Raw genomic sequence first — 24,554 nt, forward strand, 5'->3', positions numbered from 1 at the left:
AGACAAATCAAAGCGTCTGGTCTCTAAGTGAATAATAAAAATATAAAAATACACTGTGTAAAATCGCGTTTTATTGTACAAATTCCCCAGGTGAGTCTCCACCCACAACCTGCCTCCCCGGTAAACTTTGCAGTCTTGTCAATTTTATCAATAATCATACAAAATGAGGAGTTTATAAAGCCCTTCATTACAAGCTCGGTCATCAACTGGAATTAATAACAATATAATATTGTCCTGTCGAGTCCATACAGGAGCAAAGAGAAGAGCTATCATACACATCACTGCCATACAAACAACAGTTTTTGCAGAGTCACCATAAAACACGAGAGTCTGAGTTTCATCCCATCCCTGTTTAAACCGTTAAATAGACCCAGTGACACACTATACAAACGTCTTTCATGTAAGCATGTCTCTGCAGCGATTACAGTGGGATTATAGTAACCGGGGCAGTGAGGGACACAAAGAATTATGGCATTGTAATCACAAAGTCTCTTCTGGAGGATGATGGACAGCGAGGGGAAGTCTTCAAATGAAGCTTTAAATCAATGTCCGTGAGATTATAAATTCTAGGAACATATTTGTTCTTTTTTAAAAAAGACAGAGTTTATCACAATCTTAATCATGTCTACTGCAACTGATGACGTGAATAAAGATAAGCCGTGTGGAATTTGGACCATCAACCTCACCCTGAGAATGTCTCCCCGTTAGGAAAATATATTATTTCTTATCAACAATTAATCATTATGTTGCATAATTTATTGTTACAGCACAAATTTGGAGGCAAATGAGTGCGACGGCCGGCTTTTCTCAGTGGGTTTTTCGTCCGCGAGGCTTCGTCACAGCTTATTTCACAGGAGTAAGAATCCCACGTGGAGTGTATCTGAAACATTTCTCTGAAATCGGAAACCACAGTCATATTCAGAAATTCACACATCTAAGACTTGAGTAGTACCGTAGGTTAACACAAAATTATGAAATGCAACAAAATCTTGTGTGGACACTGGAAACAGAAAAAAAGGAAGAGAGAAAATGTAGAGCAAGTAGTGGTTTGTGTGACTGGCAGTTTCCGGTCAACTTTTTCTGGACTTGTCATTAAACAAGCTTCCTCTGGGCGTAGGGATACACAGAAGAGTCCAGTCTGGCTATAGGTTTTCTCCAGGTTGATACTGTGGCTCTGTGGCGGTGAAATAGTCCTCCAGAAAGGACTGCAGGTACTCGAAGGTTGGCCTCTCGTCGGGCTCCTTCTTCCAGCACAGCTTCATCATCTCATGAAGGGACTCGGGACAACCCTGCGGGCAGGGCATGCGGTAGCCTCTCTCCACCTGCTCCAACACCTCCCGGTTCACCATACCTGAGGTGGAGATGGAGTGGAGACAGAGAGGGCTGTAAGAGCTTTTGTTCAAGCCTTTTTTTTCCAAATGGAAAAAGAAGAGATAAGAGGGCTCAGGAGGCTGCATGTTCCACAGAAAATCCAGAGTGCATCATTAAAATCACAGCCACCATCAACAGAAAGGATTGAAAGCCTAGCAAATCCCCTCCCTGCTGAATATCAATCTACAGCAGCAAGTTGTGATTAAAAAAAAACTATTTGAGTGTCACAATATAATGGTGCTGATGATATCCATGCTGCATGTAAAATAAATAAATAAATAAAGTAGTAATAGGCAAATCATATATCTGTACTGCAGGTGGACCCCAATAATATAAGAAATTCAGCTTGAAATTCTTCACTTGCATTTTAATATTAATTGATTTATTTATGTTAATAATTAAAACTAAGCACCTTCTGTTACCACTTTGTGATATTACTCTTTACGCTGACCTAAATTTACTGCTCTTGTATTGACGCATTGGATCCCAGTGGCAGGAGGCCTTAACACTTTGCACATGACTGGGTAGCATTAGTAATTTATAGCCAACAGTCCATGTGGTTTATGTTTTTAAATAAACATTTTAAGGAAACATATCACTCACTCTTTTACATTTTGATTTCAAGACAAGATTTGGGATTGCTTAGGCTCCATGGGAGTTTGTCCTATAGACTTGTGAATTGATTTGCCTATCATAAAAGTGTATTTAAAACAGAATAGATAAAGAATATTGTGACAGACCTGCCAATCATGTAATCATTTAGCACCTTTAAACTGAGAAAAATCAGTCACAAATTTCCATCCCTAATTTTTCAATCCCAATATTACTGAAGCTGCACATTTGCTCAAATTAAAAGGCTTCATATAATTCATTTGAAATGAAATACAATCTTTTTGTTTGATTTATTACTAAAGACACCAACCTGTTAGTTAAGCTTAGCTTATAGATTTTGTCCAAAAGTAATAAAACAACAACTGTATATAAAAGATGGATGTGGCCTGACCAGGTTGAAAACGTGAAGCCACCTTGGAAGGATCCTAATTTTATATATTTTTTCTAACACCGAGCCGGGTCTGAGTCTTTCTCAATGACAACAAACATGTTACTGATTGTTTTATGGTCTAAACTGTTTATTAATCCATGTCATGTACAGATTGCTTGAGAGTTGTCCGCCCTTTTAAACGTGATACAACAGTCGGGCAGTGGATGACTTGGGCCTTATTTACTTGATCCTACATGCTCACCAAGGGTGTAACACATCCACAATGGCAGACAAATGAACATCAAATGGTTAGTAAATGTGTGTTTGCAAAAACCTCAACAGAATATATTGTTAAATTTGAGAATTGTTCCTGTGAGGTAAGAATATGGCTACCTTGAGCTGCTACCATACCTGCAATTTCAAACATATAAATGCAAATGTATAAAATCCAGTGGTGTTTGTTCACAGAGCCCAGTGAGCTGTTTCCCCAGGTTTACCATAAATATGTGTCTATTTCTCAAAATGTCAACTTACTTCTATAATCAATTATCAGATTCTCTTCAGCCACACACCTCTAATATTAGTTTCAAGGCTACATCACATATAAACCTGATCTGTGCTACGGGCACTGCTCCCTGGGGCAGAATCGGTCTGGCAGATGGTTATAAACAAGAGTTGTGTTCAATCTCCTGATCGTCCCCCACCAGATGGTCTCATCTAATCTCAAATGTGCCACAGAGTCTGTGTATGTGTGTGTGTAAGGCTATCTGTGTGTGCATGCGTGTACATGTCAATACTCCCCCTACAGAGCCATAAACAACCAGTGCAGACAATGTCAGACAGCTTCACTTCATCCTCTGATATTAACAAGCACACCAGCTCAACGTCTGCTGACAGACTGCAGGCTGATCGCTCTGGTCATTAATCACTGCGCTCTGTTGGTGCACTACACCTTTTCTTCACACCAGGTATGTGTATATCTGTGTGCTAGTGTTGACCCTGTCACTTACCTGGATAGGGCACTCTGCCTTTGGTGACAAGCTCAGTGAGCAGGATGCCAAAGGACCAGACGTCTGACTTGATGGTGAAACGGCCGTACAGCGCAGCTTCTGGGGCCGTCCATTTAATAGGGAATTTGGCTCCTGCGTGTGATGGAGGAGACAGGAGAGAGGGTTAGGTGAAGTGCTGCCACTAGAGGGCATATGGGCTAATTTCTGTCTTCATTTCCAGGAAGTCACAGGAAAGTCAGTTAACCATAGTTATATAATTTGGAGCACATTATATTTTCCTACTCAGTCATACAGATTTTTTAAATAGACCTCAGAGAAAACAGGTTTAAGGGGTAACAACGGATATAAACAATACAATAAAGAACGCTGCATTTGAATAATTAAAAAAAGATATCTAAAGTATTAAAAGTATTTATTAATATATATTTCAAAAAGCAGTTTCATTTGAACTACTCTCTACCTGAGAAACAGTCCTTATGGAAATAGTGTCATGTGCACCACAAACAAAAGTTCATTGATCTCTGCCACAGTCACGAACTCATATATAGACTGTAAATAAAAGATGGACACAGACATGGTGGCATCATCTAGTGTAGCAAAGTCTCAATGTGATGTTTCCCTGTCACCATCACAGTGTTTTAAAACACATGGATGTGACAGAGAAACAAAAACAAACACTGCCCTCTTATGTGTTATTAAGAACAGTATGCTCTATTGTTTATTTCACTGTAAACAGGACTATAATTTAACAAATGAATGTAATGTTGTATTCAAGTGTCTTAAAAGTAGCTGTTAACAGAATAAACCCATCTGAAAAGTGTTTACTGAGGTCATAGAGAACCCAGCGCAGTTTCTCCAGGCACGGGAGTTACATCTTTTATATACAGTCTATGAGATTAAGTGAATTTTTTACAGCCACCAAGTTTTCAGATCTTTGACCAAGCAGATGCTCACAGGTATCTTTTTAGTCTTCTGTCCCAGGTATTTAGTTTTTCTGCTCCTAAGCAGGCCATCAACTGTGCCCCACTTCCCTCAGCTAATATGCTGCTAATGCAACATTTTTAGCATATTTTTGAGGACTGTGTGTTTATAAGATTATTTTTTCATCCATCTCATGATATATCGATTAGCTTCAGCTCTACTTTAGTGATAAATTACTAAATCTCAAACTAAAAATGTGAGCATATTTAGTATTTAACTCCTTTCTTTCTTTATAGCATCACTGGCAACTGTCTCTTGTTTCTACGCCACTGGTCTTCAGACTGTAATTAAATTTGTAGAGCAGTACTGTTCCCTAAGTTTCACAGATGCTTCTAAAACAAGCTTCAGAAGGAAACTGCAGTCTTCAGCCTTCACTGGAAGCATCTAAAGCTTGCTCCACTTTCTCATGAGGGTAAGGCACTGCTTGCGAAGCAGAAATAGCAGAGATAAATTCTTCCAACATGTGAAGGGCAAAGCTAATAAGAGATCAAAAGAAGCATCTGGTTTTTCTTATGTTAGCCTAATTCATCATGAGGTGAGACAACCGGGAGTCGTCATAGCTGTAAGGCTCTCTCTGTTTCTGCCCTGACACCTCATTCACCTGTGACTCACACAGCCTGTGTTTAAGTGTGCGTGTACCCACCTTGCCTCGCTGTGTACTCGTTGTCCTCTATCAGCCTGGCCAAACCGAAGTCGGCAATCTTACACACCAGGTTCTCGCCCACGAGGATGTTGGCGGCACGCAGGTCCCTGTGAATGTAGTTCATCCTCTCGATGAAAGCCATGCCATCAGCGATCTTTAAAATAAACACACAAAAAAAGAAACCCAAAATGGTTAGACAGCATCTCACGTTCGCCACTTCAGCTAATAATTTTCAGCTTCTCGTACTTTCCATCACCTCTTCATGTCTGATTGATTTTCAAAGAGTAAGAATAAAAGCAAAGTGTGCCAAATCTGGGAGAGGAGGACTTGTTTACCTGAGGCTGTGATTCTTCTTCTTCTTCTTTCTTCTTTTTTTTTTTTTAAATGTCAGAAGCTTAAAATAGAGCTCTATACTTGGCAGTGCACTGAGGTGAATTCTGCACTAGTGGAGAAAAAAAAGATACAGGTGCTGGTCTCACCTTTGCAGCCATGTCCACCAGCATGACAAGATTCAAATGTCTGCCATCTCCTTCTTTGAGGAAGTCCAGCAGGCTTCCTATTAAAAGCAAGTGTGAGAAGTCATAATGGATGTGAGGGAGCTGCATAACGACATACTGCTACAGAGTGTGGAATAATAGCTTAAAGTGAATAATGCATTAAGTTGGACAGTAATTAATTTTGCGATTCACAGTGTTAGCTGATCCATGTTTCTTGTTTGGAGTTAAAGTATGGAAAGGTCAGTGTCAGTGTCTTTGTGAAATCACTGCACCCGAGTGCATCAAAGACTGCAGACACGTAGGCATGCATCTGTCACCGAGTAACCTCAGAAAAATTTTTTCTATGAAAACCTGCTGCAGCTTTCAATTACCCATTCCACTTTCCCGCATCAGGGACCCACCAGGGACCCTGAGGGACTTTCAATTTTTAAAGCATATTAATTAAAAAGCCTATAAAATTTACATTTTTCCTTCAAGGAAATCACCATGTGTAAATTAAAGAGGAAAAAAAGCAAGGGCATGTGATCCACCTGAAAAATCTAGAGGCTCACACCTGATGTTGTTTTTCCTTCTCTCTAAAAATAGACCTCAGGAGTGTCGTGTAACAGGAAAACAGCTGAGTACTGTTATTCTCCAGGGATTGGCGGTACCTTTGGACATGTACTCTGTGACAATATAGATGGGTTCCTCAGACACCACTGCATACAGAGGCACCAGTTTGTCATGCCTGAGCTTCTTCATAATCTGAGCCTCTTGGAGGAAGGCCTCAGGTGACATGGTCCCCGGCTTCAGCGTCTTTATGGCTACCTTAGTTGTACCATTCCACGTGCCTGCAGAGATGGAGATGCGGGAGAGAGAAAAGCCCACAGGCAACAGGGGTAATCAGTGTTGTTAATGGGCTGGGAGCGAGACAATATCATTAATTAGGTCTTGTAATTGCTCAGACATGTGCTGTCATGCATGCGATTCTCGCAAAATATCCCTGGGATGAGCGGATACGGGCTCACGGCAAACAAATCCAGCTCGCTCTCTCCTCCTGAGAGATACGATCTCTAGAGATAAAGATGATATAACAAAAAGAGGAAGCAACTGAAGGAAGTGGATAAGTCCCCAGCTCTGACAGAGACAATAAACATAGATGGACAATGACATTTTCTATATAAACTGGGGCTTATTCTGTATTTCCCAATGTACATAAATATAGATAATTACTAAACAACATGTGGCTGCTTTGGCCTTACCCATCCAAACCTCTCCAAAGCAGCCCTGGCCCAGTTTGAGCTCCAGCTGCAGTGACTCCCGGGGAATCTCCCAGGCATCTTTAGCAAGGCCCTGGGTCTGAGGCTTGACTGTGGGGCAAACTGTGGTCAGCTTGTGGCAGAGCCCGTCAGCATGCTCTGTGACAGAGACACCGAGAGAAATCAAAATGACACATTACACCCAGCAGTGCCACACACCAATACACACAAGTCTTTTAACCAGCAGGATTCAGTGTCGTAAAGTTTCATCCATCATTCGTTCCATTTGATGTGGATGACTTTAGATGCACTCATCCCAGCTGCGATGAAATATAAATGAGATGAAGTGGCTTTTTAACACACCAGAGCGCTCTCGAGAGCCAAGCTGAAATGGAGTGGGATCACAGAGACTTAACCTCAGCTCTCTTCGGGCTAAGGAGGAGGTGTGAGTTTCAAAATTATAACAGCACCATCAATTGTTATTAAAATTAAAGGCCATTCATCTCCTGTGGTAACCCTAAAGGAAGCACGGCAAACTGCGTGGCACAGAGCAGCAGCTGTGAGTAAGAGTAATTTTCAGGATAATTCCTCGAGGTATGAAGAACGACTGTGATGAATAATGAATGAGATGACAGAAAAAGCGAGTGAGCAGGGAGTGCTGCCTGTGTACATACCTGTATAATGTTTCACAAGCTTCTGTAATGTGTCAAATTGTGCTCTGGTAGTGATGTAGTACCCCCCATTATCAAGCTTGCGGATCTTGTAGTGTTTCACATTATCTCCTTTGGATTCGTCCCAGTCCCGTATGGAAAGAGAATAAGCACCTGGAGGACATACAGGAAGTGGTTTTCATTTTTTTAAGCACAACTGTGAGTGATTTGGCTTTGTTGTGGTTAAAAAACATGGCTTCCAAACTAGGATAAAGCTCTGGTTCCCTCAGACTTTTATTTTCCTTTTTTACAGCTGTGAATTTATGTTTTTCTTACAAAGTTGTTATTCTTAGCACAAAAAAGTATCCTCCACTGCTTTGGAGACTTATGTTTCTTCCATCAGTTTCTGATGCTAAATACATCAATACCACAACAGCCTGAACACTGAAGTCAAACACAGGGCAATTATTTTTTACAGAGAGTTCTTACCATTGCTGGCTGCTTCATTCTTTTAAAGCAGCTGCATGCTGTTATTAGTCTTCCTCATGGCTTTATGCAGATCCAATTGTGTAACTGTTGTAGGTTTTGTTCTCTTTACTATTTTAACAGTACCAGGATCTATGCATCCGTACGCGCTACAGGGTGCTGCAGAAAATGATTGCTGCCCCCACACCCTTCTCACACACAGGCTAAGAGAAAGCTCACTCATCTAGACGAGGAACAGCAAATATGAAGCATACTTTAATCTTATTGCAAATTAGAGTTGGTGAGAAGAATTTTTTTTAAAGATTTAGCTGTGACACAAGCAGTGTTAAACTTGTGCATCCATTAATGTGACAGCATGAATTCAAATGTACTATAGTCAAAGTCATCAGTAAGTGACCTCCGTTGCAATTCCTGAGCATGCCATGAACTGAAAACTGCTATAACACCTGCATCACTGTCCACAGTGAAGCCAGTTTTACATTGCCCCTGACCAAAATCAGCACCTTCGTGCATGACTGAAATGTACACCTGTGCACAGGGACAAACCAAATGCCTTTGGAAGAAAAATCTTACAGTCAGACGAGACAAAGAATTAGCTATTTGACAACAATAACTAGAGGTATCTTTGGAGGGGTAAAGGTAAGGCTTTCAGATCTAAGAACACTGACAGCTGTGTTCTTAGACTATCTCAAAACCCCAACTTCACTCCAAACAATAATTTATGGACTATATTTAAAAGATGGGTCCGTGCCAGCAAATCAACCAATTTAAATAAAGAGTGGTCAAATATCCAACCAGGTTTATACAAGGATACTAAAGGCATCTGGCTGAGGTACTACTAAGGGGCTTTTGGAGTCAGTAGAGGCCATGGTAGCAACCTAAATGCTAATGTTGAAGCTTTAAAATGCTAAAATCAACAGGTAACATTGATAGAGATACGTCCATCTTTTTTTAAAGACTCACTAATACTAACACTAACAACTATAACAGTCTCATTGTATCATGTCATTATAGTTGACCTACTCACCTTCCACCCAGAATCTGAAAGTGGAGTGATTTAACGTGGTGAATGTATTTCATATAAACACTTTTTTTTAGCATTGCAAAATTATTACTTATGTCGTTGTTTATATTTGCCACGAAGTCATGAAAGTGCTTCAGTTGCTATGGACTAGCATGATCCATGCAGCAACAGGATTTTCAGCCTGGACCACTTTAGTCAAAAGAACATTTCTATTTCCATTTGCAGTAGTTTATATTTGGCGATAAGTATCTGTCTTGGGTCTTCTCTGCTTTTCCCCACTTACATGTGGAAAGCTGAAGGTGGGGGAAAAAAGCAGCAAGAAGCAAAACCCCAGCACGACAGAGATCAATGACAATAGAAATAACAATGAACCTGAAATGATACATCTGCAGTGACCATGCTAGATTGTAATCCATGCACGCCCGGAAACGACTCCTCCCACTTTGCTGAATATAATCACCTTTAGTAGTTTCACTTTCTCGCACCAAGAAAGTTCCTCGATGATTCCCTGGATTCAGCAGCAACCTCTCAGCATCTTTGCGTCCCATTTTACCAAAGTACCACCTGCAAAGAAAGAGCACTTGAATAAAATGCTCAGACGTGACTAAGGACTTGAATGGTTAAAAACACAAAAAACAAAAAAGCAGGAACGCATTTAATGCATTCCCTTCTTTTGAATGTCACAATCATATCATAAAGCTTTTTAAAGGCTGTTAATGTTGGATAGCGTGCTTTGTGCAATATGAGGTCATAGCTTCTTGGTGCAGCTGTCATAGCTGGAGTAATGAGGTTATAAGAAGCAGCAACAAGGTCTTACTCTTCAGCCTGGATGGAGTCAGCAGGAGCCACATAATTACTTGGGATGTAGCCTTTCTTTCCTGTGTTGATGGAGCGAGCCTCCCACCAGTCTCCTTCTCTGCAGTGTGACAGCGACACAGGAGATGAGATAAATGACTTGTTCAGTTAACACTCAACCAAAGACTGATCATCAAATAATAGTGTCACTGATACCTGGAACGGAAAAAAACTGTAAATGATTGCTTATAATTTTTGGGTAAGCCCTGTGGAAATACTTCGAAATTCTTTTCAATCTTGTTTGCACTTGTAAACCTCATTATTTGATTCAAAATCAGTCTTTAAAATGTGTTTAACACTAAATGCTAACATCTAAATGGGACTGAATGAGACTAATCTATTTTACATTACAATAATATAACCCGGGGCAACATTTCTGCAGGGGCAGACGTGCACAGTTCCCAGTAGAAAGCTGGCATTAGGAGACAAGTGGCAATCTAAGTCATTCATTGAGGCCGACACACGGCGAACAGGTGCAGCTGTGCATTGCTGCGACAAAGAAAGGCATCTGGTAATCGCAGCAGTACTCACGAGGAAGCATTTTCATACAGGCGCTTCATAAACTGAGAGAGAAACTGGAGCGATTCTTACGTATTGTTGATGATCTGGAAACGATCTCCTTTTTTAAAGGTGAGGTCATCTGACGTTCTGGCTTCGTAGTCGTACAAGGCCACAAAGAATGTAACGCCACCTAACAACATAAAAAGAGACAAAGAACTGAAAAGAATAACATCACAGCGATGCGGCAATGTTTGTGTCTTAACAGCATGGAAATATGACTGAGAATAGATGCTGTCAAGACATGGTGAAATTTACACACATGGTAAACAACTGCCACCGTATAAAACTGGTTTTATTTGATAGTGTTGCTTTCCATGTAATAATAAAGTTTATTAGTATATCACTTTTGAGAACACAGGTGCTCTATCTTTCCATGCAATATTTTGCCTACTGTGTAGCCATATGCCCAGACATGATATTCATATACCTACCACTGACAACAATGCTGTCAACAGTAATTCTATTATCACCTGCAGAAAGCAAATACCATGGCAGTGCCACCTTTATCCCCCTCTGAGAGCAGATAATCCATCATGGAGGAGGATTACAACCTAAATCCCACCTAAACAGGAGGGCTCTCAGGATCGCTGTAAGCTGTGTGATCAGAGCCGATAGTTGTTATCGCCAACAACTTCAAATAACAACGACCGGCATTAGCTGTCACACCGTAAAGCCAGATCAGCATGCTGACCAGGCTAAGCCTAATATTAATAATGTTTGCATGTTTTATCCCATTTATGTTTTACTGTAATACAAATTATGTTTACTTTGCATTTCTGCTCCTGACCGTCTCAGCATATGTGATGGGAATTTTCTATTTCATAAAGCTCTTTCAGTTTATGTCACTGTAACATTCAAATCAATATTCAGGACATCAAACTTGGGCCAGTGATGTGACAGTTAAAAGTGGACTGCATTAGTACAAAACAAAGAGGACGTAATGTTGATGAAATAAAACTAAAGCCTGATTTAAGGCAGATTTATGAGCCCATGTTGGTGTCTGTTTGCTTAACTCTTCAGTTACACAGTCAAGGATTATGAGACGCATCTACCAAAAAGCCAACAGTGAAAGATTTGTTCTCCATTTACGAGAATATACATATACATATATCTATATACATGTCAAAAGCTGATTGATTGAAGGTGGACTGAACTGAAAACATCAGGATTTCTATCTTCTCTTCTGCAGGGAATAAGCAGAAGGACCAACATCAACATAGGCAAGAGCCACTACAGACAGTATAAAACATGGAAACTGGTTCTGAATTGGAAAAATTGAGTCAATGCAGGAATTACTTAAAACTGCACTCTATCTGAAGATCACTAGATGGTGACAGGCCATAAAAAGACTTCCAGTCCTATTGAGGTTTGCAGACACGTGACTGCTAACCACATGACATTAACTTGTCCACCATTTTGGACACATAGCAATCATAGTGACAATGTAGGATCAAGTGAATAAGTGCAACACAAACTGCAAACGTGGATCATTTTGCTTCAAAGTAAAGCTTGCACCTTTTGAAATACGCTAGCTTTAGTGTTGAGGCACAACTTTTATTTTTAAGGTTAATTTTCTTCATTTTTGGTTTGTGGTGCACTTTTTTGAGTTTTTCTAACACTCGGCTAGTAGTTAGCGAGCATTTGCAGAGAAATGCGATCACCAAAATGTGCTTCTATACCAATAAATATTTCCCTAGCAACCGGGTCTAATACAGTGGACACATTTTGATGTGCGCATGATATCAAATGAATGTCTGCAGTTGGTGTTAGACAGAAGCAACATGTAGACATCTGTCTGCAAAGCTCTCCATAGGATGTACATGTTGAGCTTTAAATAATAAAGAAATAAGTAAACAGTGGTTTCATTTTGCATGAACACCATTATCAGTGCAGTATTGACATCACGCAGTAAAACTCTACTCACTGGGGACGGAACCAGAGAATGAGTTGGACACAGGACCGGAGAAAGAAGATGACGTTCCTCCAAAGGGAGTAATGGCAGATGAAGAGCCACCAAACGGCGTGAGGGTGTGGTTGAAATTTACTGCCCCCGAGCCAGAGGAAGATGAGGGAATTTGACTCTGCTGCAGCTGGGTGGGTTCTGGTCCGTAGTGACCGACGTGAGGCGTGGTGGCGGTATTGGTGTCAGATGCCTGGGAGTTCTCTGGCTGATACTTCATCGTCTGGCCTTTGTCCTCTTTGCTCTTTATGCACCCCATCTTCTCACCCTTGAGAAAGAACACACAACAAGAAGATATTATTTCAGTGTAAACAGAGGAAGAGGATGAGACGGTATAGATGGAGGGGCTGAGGGGCATATAGGATTACTGACTACAACATAAGGTCTGCAGGAACTGGAACAAGCATTATGAAATAAAAATGTATTGACCTGATATGATTATGTGAATCATTTTATTGTTGTTAAAACCTCTAAGACTATAAGCCATGTGGTAACTGGGACATATGGATAAATGTAAAATCCGATTTGAATCACTCAAACAAGGCCATGTAGATAAAACTGTGCAGTTCTGTCATTTTCACTATTACCATCTATTACTTGACGCTCCTGTTCCATCAAGAGACTCTGTAAACAAATAACAGATTTTATGCTATTTAAATCTACTCCACATTATATAGGGAAATGCATATTTCTTTGGAGTATCTACATTTATGCCTTGCTGCAATTCAGACAAGTCTGTATGGGGCCCTCCATCCATGGATGGTTACCAAATGGGTTCAACATGCCAAAGATCCAGAGGGCCAAAGTGTCACAGTCCATTTCTATGAAGTGACAGTTCATGCCTTTTATTAAAAATCAATCAAATTACAGCAAAGAGTAGCAGAAGTATCATAAGACACAAAATGACCACATAAGCCCTCAGGCATCCTAATTGGGTGCCCGAACCAGGGCCGGCCCGTGGCATAGGGCTTTGGAGCGTGATGTCACGGGGGTGGGCGTGGAAAGGATTTTGGCCCGATCCGCCATTTTGGGGGTCTAAGTGAAAAAGGAGCGAAAGCATAGCCATGGTTCGTATTTGCTGTGTGGTCCGCTGCAATGTTCGATCACACGACCGGCAAGAGAATAAGCTTGAAAATGGTTTATCTTTTCATTCTTTCCCAACCTGGAAGCAACATGAGGCAGCTCGTGTATCGATGTTAGCAAACGAAGGCGTCCAGCCTGGATAGCAGCTGTGATAGGCCGTATAGGCAAATGCTAAGGGCGCCGTCCATCAGGGGGCGCCACGCCAGTGCCACAAATGTTGAAAAAAAAAAGAAAAGTTGGTACTATTATTTCTAAATACAAAAAATAATCCCACGTTAATTAAAATGCAAAGTAAAGCTTATTTAATAGAAATATTATTTGTTACAACATTACACTACACTGCTGATGTAGGGGGGCGCCACCTAAAATCTTGCCTAGGGCGCCAGATTGGTTAGGGCCGTTTCTGGCCCGAACCACCTGATATTTTTCGTTTCGATGTGGAGTAAAGTCTCTACTCTGAGTCCCCAATCAACCCTTGGTGGAAACTCATTTCTGCCCCGTGTATCTGCAATCTCACTTTTTGATTAATTGAGGTTAAGAATGTAGACTGACATATCATAGCTTTGGGTTAATCAAACCCCTCACTTCTGAACCAAGATATTTGTGGCAACAACTTGTCCCTGACTTGCAGTGGGCACTTAAATCTTTTCTGGCCAAGAAACATGGCCTTAGACTTGGAGGTGCTGATTTCCATTCCCGCGGGCTCACACTTGGCTATGAACTACTCCAGAGCAAGTTGGAGGTCACCACTTGATGAAGCCAACAGAACCACATCATGCGCAAAAAGCTGAGATGTGACCTTGAGGCCAGATAGGGAAAGTGGAAATCTTCTGCTACTTGGCTATGTCACAGATTATGTTCATAAAAGCTACGTACAGATAAAGGCAGCCTTGTTGGAGGCCCAATAGCCACTATAAAGAAAATTAAAGAAACCATAAAGAGACATCGTCGGATAATCACAAAACAGACGTAATAATTAAAAGAATAAAATGATTGCAAAGAGAAAAAGCAACCAACAAATACTTACAGCGACACAGAAAACAGCATAAACTGACCAGAAACAAAATGCAACAAAACCACTAAGAAACACTCAAAGCCACACAATCATATTACAAAGTGATACAAAATGACAGCAAAAGGAAATTACTACAAATTTGATTATAAATGAGCGACACAATAATCGGTGTCGGACAAAACTGTGAGTCATTTTTGTGTCCGAGCCTGAGATTCCTGGATTTTGTGTCTTTGTCCGGGCATCTTAGTCCTCTGCTTTTTACACGTCTCTGCCAAGTCGTCTACCATTTCACAATCTATCAATGCCTCAGCCTGACCACGCTGGAAGATTTAAAGCATTGATGTGTCTCTATCAGCGTGGTTGTCATTCCTCTTCCTAACATAATTTGGATGGAGTCACACTGAGGCATTCTTTTGTGGAGTGAAGGCCTGGAAAATGTGGAGACAATCAGATACGCTCGTAAAGAAGTCTGAGCGCTGGGAGATCAGAACGGTTTCATTTGCCAAGAACAACGGCTGAACGCAGAGTAGGAGCTGGTTTACTGACACTCCAAGACAATAAAACAAAAGAGGTAAAAGATTTTTATAAAGAGCTGATATGTTCAGCGTGGAAGTAAACTAAACACAGCGCTACTGAGCAATACGGCGGCACAGTTGGTTACAGCAGCGCACTGAATTACAGGGCAGTGATCGTACAATCATCAGTGAAAGAGGATCTACTGGTGCAGTAATACATCTCTCTTTGATTTTGTAACAGTGGCCTTGATGTTGGGAGGTGGGAGGGATTTGTCCTCATCGTAGAGGGAGGTTCATAATCAAGAGTTCATCGAGTTCTTCAGCTAAACTGCCAAAGAAATCAACAAAACGGGGACAAACCGCAGAAACCTTCCAAAGATTCAGAACACTTTGCTTAAATAAAACTGTGCAAATTGCAGGTTGCAAGTCATGCTGGGTACTGGTCGTCTTCCACAAAACATTTTTTATGGGTGGTCAGTTAGTGGAGTTGTGTCAGAAAGACGGATTTCTTAAAAACAGCTTCAAATGAATATGTCGGTAAATCTGATCTCAGATTTTAGATCTGCAGCTGACATGCTGAGAATGTTGGCATGGAAAAAAAAAACACTTTTCTGAACCAAACTTTCCTTTAACCTCGAGACAAAACCAGTGTCACGGAAAGCAGAGGGCTTTGCTCAGTGGTCGACTCGGGTGGCCTTGTATTTCACATTTAGACAGATGGGTGCCTGGCCCGCCTGGTCAGCAGTGAAGCTATCACACTGTAAAACACTGGCCGGCATCCCGGGAATATTTGCACTTTAGAAATGTTTTTCCTTCCAAAAATAAGGCCTCAGTCATTTCATAAAAGTGACGTCAGTCTCCCAAAATCATCATAAATACTGAAGTTAAGAGATTTAAAAATAAAGTATGTCTCTTTTATTTTTATACTATACCAGAATGCTGTTAAATAATTACACATCACACAGTTTTTTTGGTCAGTGTAGTAATGTAGTGAGATAATGGATTAATAACTTATTTGTTAAGATGATTTCTTTTCTGCTTTGGAAAAATCAATCTTGTAGAAGGAAAGAGGAACCAAGAATCGGCCATAAACGCGATGCCTTCAGTTCACATGTGATCTTTGTTTAACATTTTCACCATCCCTCTGATAAAGCTACAAAAAATGCTCCTAAAAGTGATTTTAAAAAAAATCAGTGTGTTCAAAGTTTAGTCTTTTTAATCAATGCTACAAGACTTATTTTTAGCAATGAAGGGTTTCAGTGCTGGTCTGACAGCTGTTGAATTTGTCTTTCAGTTGCTGGGTGGATGCTTTGATCTCTCTGACTACATCTGATCAGATATCTGATCAGATGTAGTCAGAGAGATCAAAGCATCCACCCAGCAACTGAAAGACAAATTCAACAGCTGTCAGATGTCTCACAGATGCTGTTTACGCCACAGTTCATGCGTGAAAGTGGTCACAGCTTTTGTATTTGGGCTTTGATGATAAACTGGATATTTTAAACTACATTGTTGCACACACGTATGATATATGATATTCTCATATGATAATATCATATAATTGTTCTTTTTGTAGGATTTTACACAATATTGGGGAAAAAAACCTACACCTTCCTGAACCTGGATTTTGAGTGAAATTAATTTGTCAAAAATGAGACAAAACTCACAATAAACAAAGTCAAAAATTAGTTTTTTTAAATATAGCATATTCATTTCATTTTCTTTTTTATTAATATAGCACAAATACTGACTCAAATCCGGCATTGTGGCAGCCAAGTTTGGTAAGTATGCACTTTCTTGTTTTTTGTTAAGGGTTAGGAAACATTAGCATGCGTTAACAATAAACTAAGATACCAAACATAGAAAATATTTCTTGCAAAATACCAACATGGACTATTTGGTTAGCAATTAGATTAAATCACAGTGGTTGATAAGCATGGCTTCACAGTGCTTTAGTCTTCATAAAAAGAAAGATACTGAGTTCATTAGGTAATTGTTAAAGTTAGCATGCTGTTTGCTTTTCGATACAATGATCAATAAGCTGATCAAAAATGAAAAGTGTTAACAATAATCCTAAATTTGATTTATGCTGTTAAAAGTTTAACAACAAAGCTATCAGCCTGTTGACAGTACATTTAAGGTTCTGTACTTTAAGCTAGCAAGTTAAATTCACTGAAATTCCCATCGGATACTGAAAGGAGTTTATCTGTCAGCACACACTCACTTCCTCATCCTATTTGTATTAATACAGAAGCAATAACTATGATATATGGTGTTTAACTGAAGGCTGGGCTATAACTGCAGTGGAGCATACTAAACAGATAGATTCCTATCTCAGTGTCACAATATCCTTCCAAAACCCCAATGATAAAAACTCAGATACGATTCCTGTTACTGGTTGTGTGAAGAAAGAAATGTTATGAAATGTAGGGTACAGGGAGAGTTTTGCTGAATGCTTGTGCTGAATGAGGAGGGGGCCAAACGGGCTCATAGCCAGCTTTACCAGCTTAAATTACTAGGATTATGAGGATGGTGGATTTAACTTAAGAGGATAATAACAGAAAACAAAAAAAGAGGAGTGACCACCGGTGGCAGTAGCTGAAACACAGAAGACTTCTGACTCTACAGTCACTTTGGCCTATTAAATATTTGTTGTGTTCATGGGCTTCTCACATGAGCAGAATTATGAGGGCTATCAGCTGAAGAGGAGGCTCTTAAGGGCTCTTTGCTGTGACGATACAAAGAGGACTGGCTTTGCCTGAAGCCTCTAAATCAGCTCAGTTAGCTCTCTGTCAGTCTGCCAGTCATCACATACTGACACCACAGGCTTTGTCTACACTGAAAATCGAGAGCTTTAGGAGAAAATATGGCACAAAAATAAAAGATGCAACAGCAACAATGTTAAGGCCAGTGAGCATGCATAGCTGTCATGAACCCCCCCCCCCCCCCAAACCTCCACAATCACAAGAAAAATCACACTCTAACATCAAAATGCCTCACTCTCTTTTGCACTCAGCGCAACACAAGATCTGTAGCAGAATCATGAAGCCAGAAGGAAAATCTGCCTTGCTGCTAATTATAGTAACTTACTCTAATTGCGGACAACATCCCACTGCCCCCAGGATGCTAACATGACCTACAACAGCATGCAAACACGAGAAGACTCCCAGTAGCACCAGTCGGAGCCATAAAGGAACAATGAGAGAGGAAGGTGAAGGGTTTAAAAATGGGGAAGCTTACATGTCAGCACATGCACATATAAACCAAGGCCTCTTTTACTATCTGATTGGAAAGGTTTGGTGCTATTGTCTAAGAACTGCTATGTTCTGACAGACAGACAGAAGATCAGTAAGTAAGAAAGCTTGACATATCACTAGATGCGGGCGGATAGACCCAAATATCGACAGTATCGATACCAATGCTGGTACTGGATTGATACTAGTACGATAGGACTGATACTTTGTTTTTATCCTCTGAGTTCAATATCTAGCTGACTGAATTGTGCTAAATAAGTGAGAAATAAAAAAAATGCACCTCGAAAACACGTCAGAACCTTTTTGCGTTGACTTTCACATCTATTTTATTTACAGCATGTACACATTTAAACAACAGAAGCTGACCCAAAGTGCTTCAGAGACAGCCACGTTAACCTGGCTTTATTAGTAAAAAGTATCAGTGTCGCTATTGGTGTTGATATGGAATAAAAGCTTTTTCATTTGGTACAAAAATGCTCTGCTCAGATTAAAGATTGTCATTTTCCAGCCCAACAAACTGAGAAATTATCTATATATCACTTGTATATCACCAGCAGAAGCCTTTTCTGTAGCGTGAACGACAGAGAGGTGAAAAATACCTGCAACACAGAAACATAAATATGTTTTCCATCACTGCTGAGCTTCCTTCTGTTTCCACAGAGTCTCAAAAGACCCAAAGACTAGACACTATCTCTGTTTAATATTCCTCTTCCAGCGAGGTCAGATTGCCAAGTGAGCTACTGACAGCTGACAGGGGATTCAGTGAGTTGCTCAAGGACACATCAACAAAGCTGATACTTGCCGAAACCTGCCTGCCTGCATGTGAGAGCTTCTTGGCGCTCCCTTAGACTGTCAAGTATTACAGGAAATACATAATAAACCAAAAAAACGACTATTTTTGGACATCTGAGGCAGCTCCAGATGTTCCCCCGAGGGACTGCATCCCTCCATAAACATCTGAGATTCAGACAGCAACTCAGACCCTTAACCTTTTGTATTTAGCGTTTTCAAGCTTTCACTCTTTTCTCGAAGAACTCTTTTGCCTGCTTTGTTTCATTTGTGTATTTACGTAAGCTAACGTGATCTGAGTTTCAGTTAAAACCCATCTCCTGTTTTTTCCATGATCTCTTGTAAGACTGATAATTCAAACCTGAACACTTCTTATCAGCGACCTTCTTTTGGCTTCCTTCCCTGACTCTGACCACAAAGTGATAATTCCACAGAGGCTTCACAAAACGCTGATAAGACAGAGAGGAGAGCATTTTTCCGTCACTCTCTTGGATTATACTGAAGAGTTTTACAGGGATCACAGTTCAGAGTGTTTAAGAAGGCTGCAGAGACAATGTTTAGATGAGTAAGCTGAATGTGGAGGAGTCCCATGATCAGAAACCAGAACAAAATCTGATTTTTACCTATTACTGCTATAGTAATGCCTGGATTTGCTGTTTTTTTATGCTTTTATATGAATTTTAACTTGTTTCTTTTGGTTTTTGTATTGTTAAATAGACCAAAGAGTCACTTTGAAAAGAACTGATTGCTTGCAAAGAATAACCTGCAGCATTACACAAACTTTTATGAGACATCCCCATCAAAAATCCAATTCAGAACTTATAATTGGACAAATTGTTTCATGTTTTTTTTTAAATTTTATTTAATGTGAGAGCTGCAGTTGTTGCTAGTTTTTACCCATGCTAATTCAATTCACTGTTATATGCACATTCCTGAAGCATAATAAGGTACAGCTTAACAACTTGCACATATAAAACACATTGAACATAAAACATGCTGTAAATAAAATTCAGTGAAAACGCAGCGCTTCTAGTGAATTTTAAAACATTTTAAACCAAACACATAACCAACCAGGTTAGGTTAGGTTACCATGGTGATTTAGCCACTTTAGTGACACAGAAAACTCCGACTTTAACCCCGACATAGCTCGCTATCACACTAATCTTGCTTTGTAGTACAGACCTCACAACTGTGTTGGTGTTTCATCTTTTGGATTATGTTTAAAGCCATTATCTTACCGTAACATGACTGCGTGTGTTTATTTAACAAAGAGTCCGTCCAAGAAGTGTGTGTTGTAGTTTTTGAGTGATACTAGTAGTTTAGCAGCCAGTACCTCTGAGTATGAATAGATAATGTTTGCTGATAACCTAACACTCAAGATTCCCATCTAAATATGGTCACTTCTGACTCCAAAAAGCAAACAAACAATATGGTGGGAGTCAAAATGCTGAAACTCAAAAGAGGAATCCTCAAACCACTGCATGCATATTTAATATATGGCTACAAAAGGAGTGTCTGCCTGCTACCGTGGCAATAAATAGAAATAAATCTGGATTTACCTCTTTCATTAGATGTTTTTAACTTTTAATTTTCAACTTTTTGAAGTATTTGCATATGCAGATATGATACATGAAAGTGTTGCTAGCCTGATAAGTTACCCAAGATAAAGCTGTGCTAGTGAAGTATAAATTATTACATCTTCCTTTTGCATGCCATGCATTATACATGAATTGAAGCCTGATTCTAAGATATTCTAAGATACAGTAAGACTCTCAGTAGTTTGAACAGGCTCAAATCTTCTGAGATTTAGATTAACTAGATCTTGATAGTTGGCTGGGTGAGAGCTGCGGATGCAAACTGGGCGGGTCTGTGGAGCTTTAATGGGCTTCAGATCTTCAACAGATGCAGCCTGCGACATTCCTCTGATGCCAAAGAGTTAAATCTGGGTCTGGAGAAACGTCATGTGACGGTGGAGATCTGAAGCCCCGCAGCATCAAGAGAAACATCAATAAATGGTTCATAATGAGATTTACTCTGCACTGGGTGTTGAGTTCTGTTGCAAGCGTGCTCACAGTAAGCTGATCCTGAGGCTTACAACACTTTGACATCGATCTGAGAACAAGTTTAGCTTGAAGAGCCTCCTCGCTCATCAGTGTTCGACTTCAGTCCAACAGAAAAAAGGAAAAAGATCAGTTTTGGTTATTTACATTATTATCATAACTGACTTTATTTAACCTGTCTCAAAACTTCAATGAAGAACTTGTGGTTGTGCTCATGTCAGTTACTGTGCTGCCAGAGAATAGACATCACACATTTTTCAGAATAAAAGCTCTCATGAGAAATCCTGAATGGCGTGCTATTTTTGGGAATCATCCTTTTGCCAGCACATAACAGGACCGATTGTTTTAAGTGTCAACATCGAAAAACAAAAGGTGACTCCAAAACCCCCAATACAGCCTAGATTAGAGTCTTCTTCACTGAGATAGAAACAAAAGCTGTATTTGACATGTGGACTGTGGCATTAGCAGAGTTTAGGAAACACTGGAGCGCTTTGTTCGCAATATCAGAACTAACTCTCCCTTACAGACTGCTGATAAGAGGGCAACTCTTAGATATTTGTTCATGCGCCTTCTTTTTTCACGCATGGAGAGCACTGCTCTGATTTCACTCCCTCACATGCTGGAGAAAGAAGCGAGTGAAGTCCTGAGTTTGAAAAAGAAAAAAATAATGAAAAGAAACATTCTTAGAGTGGTGAACTGATTTAATATGCTAGAAGATTACCTTATTAACCAATCATGTGATGAAATTCCAAAATTTCACATCTTCTACTATTAGTATCTTCGTTCAGTGAAGACCTTAAAGAAGGGGAAGTTTCATGTCAGTCAAAAGAAGAAATGGCATCACTTCAGGTATCCTGAGCTATAAAGAAAACAATATTTTGCTGTTAAGCCCAACATCAGTCTAAAAACACACAAACTAAATGATCCACTGAGTATATTCTCTACAAACAGATCAGCCTGGAAACTGTCAACTGTCTTTTTAACCCTCTGACATCCAACCCATCATAGGTGTTCCCAGAACGCTGATGCTGTTGCATCACCACTGATGACTCAGACCATCAAACTGTAGGAATTGTGCATTAAAAACATCAAAACAACAGCTGCAAACTTCAACAAATGAATCAATTCAATAAGTACTTCTAGCAGCTTCGGTGGTAACATTAAAAGCTGTAACTTTTTAATGTCTTCACAGGAACCTTCCAGGGGTGAAAGATCACACTCCAAAGCCCGAATAACAACACAACTGCCTTCTCTCCAACCTCGCCAGACCTTATAAGGATTCAGAGCTGCTATGATTCACTTACATAGTTGTGCAAAAGTGCAGAGCTGTTCAGGATATGACACCACACCGAGTCACTTGAAGTCTTAACAGTTTACAGACTTCAAAGAACATGTGTGCAAGTAAAGCCCGTGTCCTAAAAGTGGAGACTGAAAGGTTGGAGTGAGAGAAGAATAAGCAACCCCTCAAAGTGTGACTCAGCTGTTAAATGAGTGACTCTGCATCACAAAAAGAACCCGAACCTCTTCCTCTTCCTCCTCTTCTTCTTCTTTCTCTTTCAACCCATCTTTATCCGAATCCAGCACTGTGGAATCAACTTTTCTCAGTTATTTAATCTAATTAACACGCTGACAAGTGAACACATAGAAAATGGGAGAAAATAAGGATTTAATCCATTTTTTCTCACACGGGTTTTTGGCAATTAATCTCTAATTTACCACTATAATCCCACGATGACAATTTAAGACTCGTGTTTATGATAATTAAACCGTGAAATGATAATTAGACCCCTGCTATTTTATCAAACTGCAGAACACTCAGCTTGTGTTACTTTGATTATTCATCTGCAATCCAGTATACTTATACCGTATTCCTCTGGGACTGAAAGCATGCCGACTGCTCGCTGATGTCCTATAAAATGACACAAAGCGGCTGGTTTGCAGGATAAAGGAACATTCACACACTACATAGAAAATCTACAAGCATGTCTGTGTTATTATTGGACATCTAATTTCCTTTGTTGACAGCCCAGACAGGCGAGCAGCTGCGCTTCGGCCCATCTTTATCTGATCCCGCTGCTCTGACAAAGACCACTTTTCTTTTTTTCCCTTTTCATTTACCTTCTCAAATCCGAGTCCTCGGTGGGTGTTTTCTCTTTCCCCCCTCTGTTCCCCTCGAGTCAGATCAGCAAAAAGCAAAAGAAAAATATCCGAGTTATTTCAAACGGAACCGAGTCGCCTTCATCCCCACTTTACGCATCCAGCAGAGTCAACTGTGGTCAGATTTTTTTCTTTTTCTTTTTTTTTGTGAAGTTAAATCAAAGCAGCTTAAGTGTTGCAGTCTTGGAGAGGATGGCGGGGGCGATGGAGGAGACGGTCATTGTTGTCAGAGCGGACGGGTCAGCGAGGATGAGTCCTGCATCGGCATGACAGTGATTTAAAAAAAAAAAGCAAAGAAAAAAAAAGTGAGACCCTGAAGTATCCCAGCGCTTTGTAGCCTCCACTTCCTACTACTAAACTTCCATCAACCCCCACACAACAACATGGCCGACCCAGCCTGCGGGACTGGAGCCACACAGCTGGAGTTACAGACAGAGATCCGTCTGCTGCAGCTGGTCTGAGATCAGCCAAGACAAGAGATGATGACTGAGGGAGAGAGGAAATAAGAATAGAAAGAAAAGAAAGAAACAAAATCAGGCGACTAAGAACAGACCGGTCCGTGAAGTGAAGGAAGGCTTCCTTTACAAAAGGGACTAAATGTGCAGCGCTTTCAATCACAAATACAGGTCTTGGACGCCCCCTGCTGGTTGATCATCTCTTATTACAGTTCAGGGGGAGAACTGCTGTATCGCACCCGTTGTATCACGCTTAACTTTCACAGGGATGCATTTCACATAATATGGTGTTACGATAAGCTAATTTGTATCACTTGCCTCCCACCATGTTTACGCTTTAACCCTAAAAACATTTATCGTTTAAAGTTCGCTCAACGTTTTACTGAATGTGTTTTTTTAATTAATTGCATTTTGTTCTTTATATTCTTTTCTTACAATCGTCAATGCAAAACTACAGTGCCAGTATGGCTAATAGAAATATTCTACGTGGTTCTGTGCAGTGTTGCACTCAACCTTGCCACATTTATATGATCTAGGTTTAAAATGTTAATATAACTCAGTTTATACCAAAGACAGAAGTGAGGATGTTGATTAATTCGTGTGTTGTAATTCAAATAATAAAATTAGCTACATTTAATCTGCGGAAACAGGATCTTATTTGTTACATTCCTACTGATTAAAAAAAAGTTTTTAAGGTGAAATGTTTCTGTTTATTTGAATCCTTTTAACAGTACTTAGTGAAACATTTCGGCATACGTTTGTGATTTTCACATGGTTTGTCTGTAAAATGTGAAGCTCTTGTATTGCAGTGGTAATTCTATCCACTTTAATGGACTATTGTTATCAATGTTTCCTCTAAACTGCGCGCGTGCGCAATTGCGCACTGCTGGCACGGTCTCTGCGCACAGAAAATCTGCGTTGCGCACAGAAAAAAAAATCTAACTTGACTTGAAATTAAAATTAAAACT

General features: G+C 40.1%; 1 protein-coding gene across 2 annotated transcripts; it reads right to left on the minus strand.

Moving 5' to 3' along the window:
- Nucleotides 1-53: 53 nt before the first annotated feature.
- On the minus strand, nt 54-24,221 carry LOC146662355 (tyrosine-protein kinase yes-like). Of its 2 annotated transcripts, XM_085418926.1 has the most exons (13): nt 23,093-24,221; nt 21,696-21,769; nt 12,223-12,526; nt 10,329-10,428; nt 9,700-9,798; nt 9,343-9,446; nt 7,397-7,546; nt 6,726-6,881; nt 6,135-6,314; nt 5,467-5,543; nt 4,988-5,141; nt 3,364-3,495; nt 54-1,351 (listed from the first exon to the last, which is right to left on the minus strand). In XM_085418926.1, exons 3-13 carry the CDS (start codon nt 12,515-12,517, stop codon nt 1,143-1,145), a joined length of 1,656 nt encoding a protein of 551 aa, XP_085275052.1. In that variant the 5' UTR covers nt 12,518-12,526; nt 21,696-21,769; nt 23,093-24,221; the 3' UTR covers nt 54-1,142. The 2 variants fall into 2 exon arrangements, with proteins under 2 accessions (XP_085275052.1, XP_085275051.1); XM_085418925.1 differs by lacking the exon at nt 21,696-21,769 and having other exon boundaries at nt 23,093-24,219.
- Between the last annotated feature and the right edge of the window lie 333 nt (nt 24,222-24,554).

The sequence above is a fragment of the Rhamphochromis longiceps genome, linkage group LG9 (genome assembly GCF_057381845.1).
Source record: "Rhamphochromis longiceps isolate RC_006_pf linkage group LG9, R_longiceps_female_GT1.1, whole genome shotgun sequence".
Lineage (NCBI taxonomy): Eukaryota > Metazoa > Chordata > Actinopteri > Cichliformes > Cichlidae > Rhamphochromis > Rhamphochromis longiceps.

What these genes read in the sequence shown, in the direction of transcription:
- LOC146662355 (XM_085418926.1), bottom strand. Translation starts at nt 12,517, where the DNA reads ATGGGGTGCATAAAGAGCAAAGAGGACAAAGGCCAGACGATGAAGTAT. An exon ending in ATTCTCTGGTTCCGTCCCCA is followed by an intron (nt 10,429 to 12,222) that starts GTGAGTAGAGTT and finishes TTATGTTGTTAG; the next exon opens with GTGGCGTTACATTCTTTGTG. An exon ending in GCTTGTGAAACATTATACAG is followed by an intron (nt 6,882 to 7,396) that starts GTATGTACACAG and finishes TCTCTGTCACAG; the next exon opens with AGCATGCTGACGGGCTCTGC.